We start from the raw sequence: 6758 nt of genomic DNA on the forward strand, positions 1-6758 counted from the left end.
CTTCCTCCTAATGGCCAAGTTAAATCTACCCTGCTCCAGTTTCACATCACACAAAAGACAACACATACAAGAATAGGTAACACAGAAGTTAAGAACTCAAATTTCTTTCTATTAAAAGTTAATGACTACACTTTTATTGGATACTTGTAGTCCAGGTACATCCAGCAGAAGAAGTTAAAAGACTCTCTGCACATCTTTCTTTTAGTATTAAACATACACTTGCAAACTCCTTGATTCAAGTAACTGTGTAACTGAACCAGGGTCAGGACTGCCAGAAGGAAGTTGATCTGTTAACAACTAAAAAGATTTGTCCTGAGATCTGTCCCATGAAAAATGCACCTGTATGAAGTCAGACAATCTTCTCAGACATGCCACCCTCCTCCCACACCTCATTAGCACTTGAAGCAGCAAAGATTACCTTAGTGGGTTTGGCTGCAAAAGACCTCTAAGACCATCAAGTCTAACACCACTATGGCCATTAAATCATGTCCTGAAGTGCCATGTCCACACATTTCTTAAACACCTCCAGGGATGGTGATTCCACCACCTCCCTGGGTAACCTGTTCCAGAGCTTCACCATTCTTTCAGTGAAGCAATTTTTCTCCTAATATCCAACCTACATCTCCCCTGGCACAACTGCAGGCCATTTCCTCTTGCTGTATCACCTGGTACTAGAGAGAAGAGATCAAGCCCCACCTCACTTCAACCTCCTAATATTTCTTGCTTTGTTATTTGCTGCAACACAGCTTGTGGAATTCATCCATCATGATTTCAACTGCTCTTCTCCAGCACTTCAAAATAACATTACAGTAACACATTTATGTCAAACCCCCCATATATTCTAAATATTTATTTCACAGTCTCACAGTATCACTAAGGTTGGAAATGACCTTGAGGATCATCGAGTCCAACCTGTCACCACACACCTCATGACTAGACAATGGCACCAAGTGCCACGTCCAATCCCCTCTTGAACACCTCCAGGGATGGTGACTCAACCACCTCCCTGGGCAACCCTTTCCAATGACAAACAACTCTCTCAGTGAAGAACTTTCTCCTCACCTCGAGTCTAAACCTCCCCTGGCACAGCTTGAGACTGTGTCCCCTTGTTCTGCTGTTGGTTGCCTGGGAGAAGAGACCAACCCCTTCCTGGCTACAACCACCCTTCAGGTAGTTGTAGAGGGCAATGAGGTCACCCCTGAGCCTCCTCTTCTCCAGGCTAAACAATCCCAGCTCCCTCAGCCTCTCCTCACAGGGCTTGTGCTCAAGGCCTCTCCCCAGCCTTGTTGCCCTTCTCTGGACACGTTCAAGTGTTTCAATGTCCTTCTTAAACTGAGGGGCCCAGAACTGGACACAGGACTCAAGGTGTGGCCTAACCAAAGCAGAGTACAGGGGCACTATGACCTCCCTGCTCCTGCTGGCCACACTATTCCTAATGCAGGCCAGGATGCCATTGGCCCTCCTGGCCACCTGGGCACACTGCTGGCTCATATTCAGGTGGCTGTCGATCAGCACTCCCAGGTCCCTCTCTGTTTGGGAGCTCTCAGCCACTCTGACCCCAGCCTATAGCTCTGCATGGGATTGCCGTAGCCAAAGTGCAGCACTCGGCACTTGGACTTATTGAATGCCATCCCATTGGACTCTGCCCATCTGTCCAGTCGGTCGAGGTCCTTCTGCAGAGCCTTTCCACCCTCTAACTGACTAACATCTGCTCCTAACTTGGTGTCATCTGCAAACTTGCTGATGACTGACTCGACCCCCTCATCCAGATCATCAATGAAGATGTTGAAGAGCACAGGGCCCAGCACTGATCCCTGGGGGACTCCACTGGTGCCTGGCTGCCAGCTGGCTGTGGCACCATTCACCATTTCTTCAAGTGTTTGAAAAAAAAATCCCCAAATGCTGAATGTGGCAGTTAGTAATTGGCACCATTTCAAAGCTACCAATCCCAAGAACTACCTTACTAATATAAGGACACACCAGTTACTCAGGCAGTTATATTTCCTTCATTTTAAGGATACTGTAAAATACTTACAGCTTGGTTCCTTTTAACTGAAGCAATGCAGATCAGGCATGTCATAGCCCCCGACTGAAAAGCTTCATTCATGTATTGTCTCGTACGCTCCAGGTCACTTGCATCTCCATCTTTAATGCAGAAAGGTTTTTAAAGCAATCAGAAATGTTTGCTCTGCTATTCTGGACATGTTGAGACACTGCAAAAGCACTTCTTTCTTTTTCTCAGACACGTATTAGGACAAAACTACATCATTAGACCGCTTCAGAGCCAGAGCATGAATTCTGCATAACAAGCACCGCCAGCAGGCACAGCTGGGAAGAAATATTTGCAGTACAAGGCATCAGAATAAACTGCTTGCCCTCCAATTAAGAACAAAACTCTCATGCACAGCCAGCAGTGCAGCACTGTTTATGTTTTGCTAACAGACTATAAATTAACAGATGAAAAGCAATTACCGGTTTGGCTGGTGTAGATGGTAAACGTTTTGGCCAAAATCTTTCCTTGTTTTACTTCAGCATCTTCATCATCATCTTCAGATGAGGAGCTAAACTGGTCTTCCACCAGCTTTTTAGCTGCAGCCTGGTTAGCCTTCTTGATTTCTTCAAATTTCCTCTGTGAAGATAATTCTATTAAGGGAACAGATTAATGGTTAATACCAGGACAGCTCCTCACAACACCACAGTCAGTTATCCATACTTTCAACTGTCTTTTTCTTTAAAGAATCACAGTCTCACCAAGGCTGGAAGAGCCCCCTGGTGCAGCTAGAGACTGTGTCCCCTTGTTCTGGTGCTGGCTGCCTGGGAGAAGAGACCAACCCCCCTGGCTGGATGTGAGTCTGGCCAACCTGATGTAGTATGAAGTATCCCTGCCCATGGTATGGGTTTGGAACTGGATGATCCTTGAGGTCCCTCCCAACCCTGACAATTCTGTGAAGGATAAGCTTTCCTTGAAGTTACTGCATGTGAAATAGAGGAAGATTCTCACAGGGAGAGCAAAAAAGTTATGTAACAGAGCTCATAACAAAGCAAAGTGCCTTTAAGATAACACACCAGAGAGACCTAAAGATCTTCAGCAGATCTCAGGTCTTAAGTACCTCCTTGTTTTCCATATTTGATTATGGTACCCAAAATATTTACTGGGGTAGCAGTACTACAAGGGTAGTATCCAGGCTTTCCTTTAGAAACTGTGCTGCCACTTAGAAGAGCTCAGCATCTGGCACTTCGCTACCTGCAAAGTATTTGCACTCGTTCCAACCCCATGCCCTGAGAAGCCTGCGTCCTTCCCAGGCCGGGACCATGTGGCACACCGACCACAGCACCTCACGTCTCTCTCTAACGGGCAGCACTCTCCTGGACATTTCCAACCGTACTGAAAACCAGCTGCTGAATCCATTATTCCCTTCTTTACCCTTCCGCTCGGAGAGCACAGGCTGCGCACACTGGGGAAGAGTAACACCCCCCAGCCCCCGGCACTGCCCCAGGCCTCCGCCTTTCCACCCAGATGGTACCCGCGGGCTGGAGACGGCAGATGGCAAAGCACCGGGCTCAGCAGCAAGGGAAGGGGAGCCCGCTTCTCCTCCCCGCACCGGCAGGGGAAGCGCCGGCCTGGGCACTGGTAGGGGCTATGCAAGGCCCAGCTGGGCTCCCTGACCCCCTAGACTCCGGCCGGGCTCCCCTAGGGAAGGAAGGACACTACACTCACCGCTGTCGGCCCCGCCGCTGGTCCCAGTGTCTGCAAGGCTGGCACCGCCGCGGGCCCGAGGCACCGAGGGCCGGGCAGCTGCCCCAGTGCGGGCGGCGACCCCATCCCCGGGCCTGGCGCGGCCCCGGCCCCGGCCGCCCTGGCGCCAAGGCGCCTCCATTTCTCCCCCGCCAGGGAGCGAGGGGCGGCGGAAGCAGAAGAGACCCGCTCCTCACAGCCCTGGTGAGCTCTCCCTGCCGTCCGGCCCGGCCCCCTCCGCCCGGAAGCGGCGGTGGAGGCGGCGGGGACGGCGCCCAGCTGCCGAGACTACAGCTCCCAACGCGCCCCGCAGCGGCGGGACGGAAGTGGCGGCCGGGGGGGCTCCAACACCCAACTTCCACCGCGACCCGCCGCCCGGGGGCGCTGTGAGCGCTCTGAGGAGCCCTGGGATCACGGAGTTGTCAGGGTTGGAAGGGACCTCAAGGCTCAGCCAGTTCCAACCCCACTGCCATGGGCAGGGACACCTCACACTGCAGCAGGCTGCTCACAGCCACATCCAGCCTGGCCGCGGGAGAGCGGCTCAGGGCTCGGCTGTCAGACACACGTTTGCTGGTTGCCAGGCCGGGGTCTCTGTTACTTCCTCCTTGAATTTATTCCGCCCTGCTGCTCTGGCCGCAGAAGCCATGGCTTCAGGTGGCTTTCGCAGAATCACACAGTCGTTTTGCTTGGGAGATCGCCGATGCAAACCGTCAACCCAGCACTGCCAAGTCGCCACTGAACCACGTCCCTAAGCATCACAGGGCTTTTGAATACTTGGGGGATGGTGACACAACTGCTTCTGGGCAGCCTGCTCCGATGCTTGGCAACCCTTTGGGGGAATTACTCTCAATACCTGCCCTAAGCCTCCCCTGGCACAACTTGAGGCTGTTTCTGCTCACCCTGCCACTTGTTACTTGGGCGATGAGGCTGACATCCACCCTGCCTTTGAGGTGGTTGTAGAGAGTGAGAAGGTCTCCCCTCATAGAACCATAGAATCAATAAGGTTGGAAAAGACCTCAGAGATCGTCAAGTCCAACCTGTCACCCAACATCTCATGACTAACTAAACCATGACTTCAAGGGCCACATCCAATCCCCTCTTGAACACGTCTAGGGACAGTGACTCCACCACCTCCCTGGGCAGCACATTCCAATGGCAAATTACTCTTTCTGGGAAGAACTTTCTCCTCAGTTCCAGCCTAAACTTCCCCTGGCACAGTTTGAGACTGTGTCCTCTTGTTCTGGTGCTGGTTGCCTGAGAGAAGAGACCAACCCCCACCTGGCTACCCCTCAGCTGGCAGCTGTTTCTGCAGCATGAGGCTCTGGTGCATGTCTTCTCCACAGCTCCTCTCCAAAGTGTTAGAGTTAATGATCAGCCTCAAAGTGTGTTTAGAAACTTTGCTGGTGTATGTCCAGAAGGTTTTACTGCACAGAAAGATATATTGAGGAACTTGAGTGCCTCCTGAAAAGGCCTGACAAGTAAGGGAAAGTTGAAGTAGTTTTAATTTCAGGGAGCTTTTCTTACAGCATTTAAGGTCTGTCTCGTGCCAGGAGGAATCTCTGCATTTAGTAGGGATTTTTATTTAATTTCATTTAATTTCATTTTCAGCAAGTACATGTTTATAAAAGTTAAATAACACAAGTATTTCAGTTATAAGGAGTCTGAAAGTAGTGAGTAAGGTACTGGAGGCCAATTCTGGTTTTCTGCTTTGAAGTGGTTTAAACCATTTATTTTTTATTCTTAAGAAAGGGGCAGCTAATGCCTACAACTTGTGTCATGGACTGAAGATCAGTAAAAGAAAGAATAAAGACAGAGATCTACTGTTCACATTTTTTTTTAATTAAAACTCATTATTGTATCACACATTTCTTTAATACCAAGTCTTTAACTCTTCAACAAAGGAGCAAAGTGCTTCTTAAGTGCCTAGTGAAATATGTTGCAGTCCTACAGGGTCTGTCTGCTGCCCATCTGCTGCCACACAGATTGCAAAGTGTACTTAAGACTTGAATTGGAAGAGTGCTGATTGCAAAGTCCAACGTTCAGAATGCAGTTAGAAAGCAGAATATCACTTGTACTGGCGTGCACAGATTGAGGCTTTAAGGAAACAAATGGCATCCTCTTTCCCCTCATCAGCACGTTATGCCATTTGTGATTCAAAGTGCAGCATCAACAGTAAATGAAAAGCTGTTTCTTATTTATATTTCCCCTCATTATTCCATGTATATGCTCTGCATTAATTCATCACACTTAATCCTTCCAGCAAAATCAGGAGTTATTTATAGATCTCTGGCATCCTGGAAACCTATCACCATGGCAATAAATAAATAAAACCACCAGAAATGCTGGTAGAGCTCCTTCAGACACTGGAAGGCCGTTGTTAAGTCCCTCCAGAACCTTCTCCAGGCTGAACACCCCCAGCTCCCTCAGCCTGTCTTCACAGCAGAAGTGTTCCAACTCCCTGATTGATCATTTTCATGGTCCTCCTCTGGACCCTCTCCCTCAGGTCCACATCCTTCCTGTATTTTATTCAGTTGTTATTAAAACCTGTTTGTCTGTACAGAAGTTTAATATCATGGTTCACCTTTTTTACTTTAAACAATAGAACTGTGACTTGGCCATTCTTTCTTTTCATAAGTACACAAAGAAATGATATTAAAATAGCAGAATTTCCATTATTTACCAGTACATGACTCTCAGTGGAATGCATTTGCTGTAGAGCAGTGTTGCATGAAGAGTACATAAAGCATCAGCAGATAATACCACTTGTGTCCAGTTCTGGGCCCCTCAGTTTAAGAAGGACATTGAGACACTTGAACGTGTCCAGAGAAGGGCAACAAGGCTGGGGAGAGGCCTTGAGCACAGCCCTATGAGGAGAGGCTGAGGGAGCTGGGGTTGCTTAGCCTGGAGAAGAGGAGGCTCAGGGGTGACCTCATTGCCCTCTAGAACTACCTGAAAGGTGGTTGTAGCCAGGAAGGGGTTGGTCTCTTCTCCCAGGCAACCAGCACCAGAAGAAGAGGACACA

General features: G+C 49.2%; 1 protein-coding gene across 1 annotated transcript in view; it reads right to left on the reverse strand.

Annotated features, from left to right (window-relative positions):
• Positions 1–3978, reverse strand: part of NFXL1 (nuclear transcription factor, X-box binding like 1) — a 66304-nt gene extending 62326 nt beyond the window's left edge. The window contains exons 1-3 of the mRNA XM_068137646.1: positions 3719–3978; positions 2473–2643; positions 2036–2145 (exon numbers count right to left, since the gene is read on the reverse strand). Of these exons, the coding sequence (XP_067993747.1) occupies positions 2036–2145; positions 2473–2643; positions 3719–3878 (441 nt within the window). The 5' untranslated portion in view covers positions 3879–3978. The remainder of the gene's footprint in view (positions 1–2035; positions 2146–2472; positions 2644–3718) is intronic.
• Between the last annotated feature and the right edge of the window lie 2780 nt (positions 3979–6758).

This window comes from Melanerpes formicivorus, unplaced genomic scaffold (genome assembly GCF_026170545.1).
Source record: "Melanerpes formicivorus ecotype bairdi unplaced genomic scaffold, bMelFor1.0.p_v2 SCAF_4, whole genome shotgun sequence".
In the NCBI taxonomy this organism is placed as follows: Eukaryota; Metazoa; Chordata; class Aves; order Piciformes; family Picidae; genus Melanerpes; species Melanerpes formicivorus.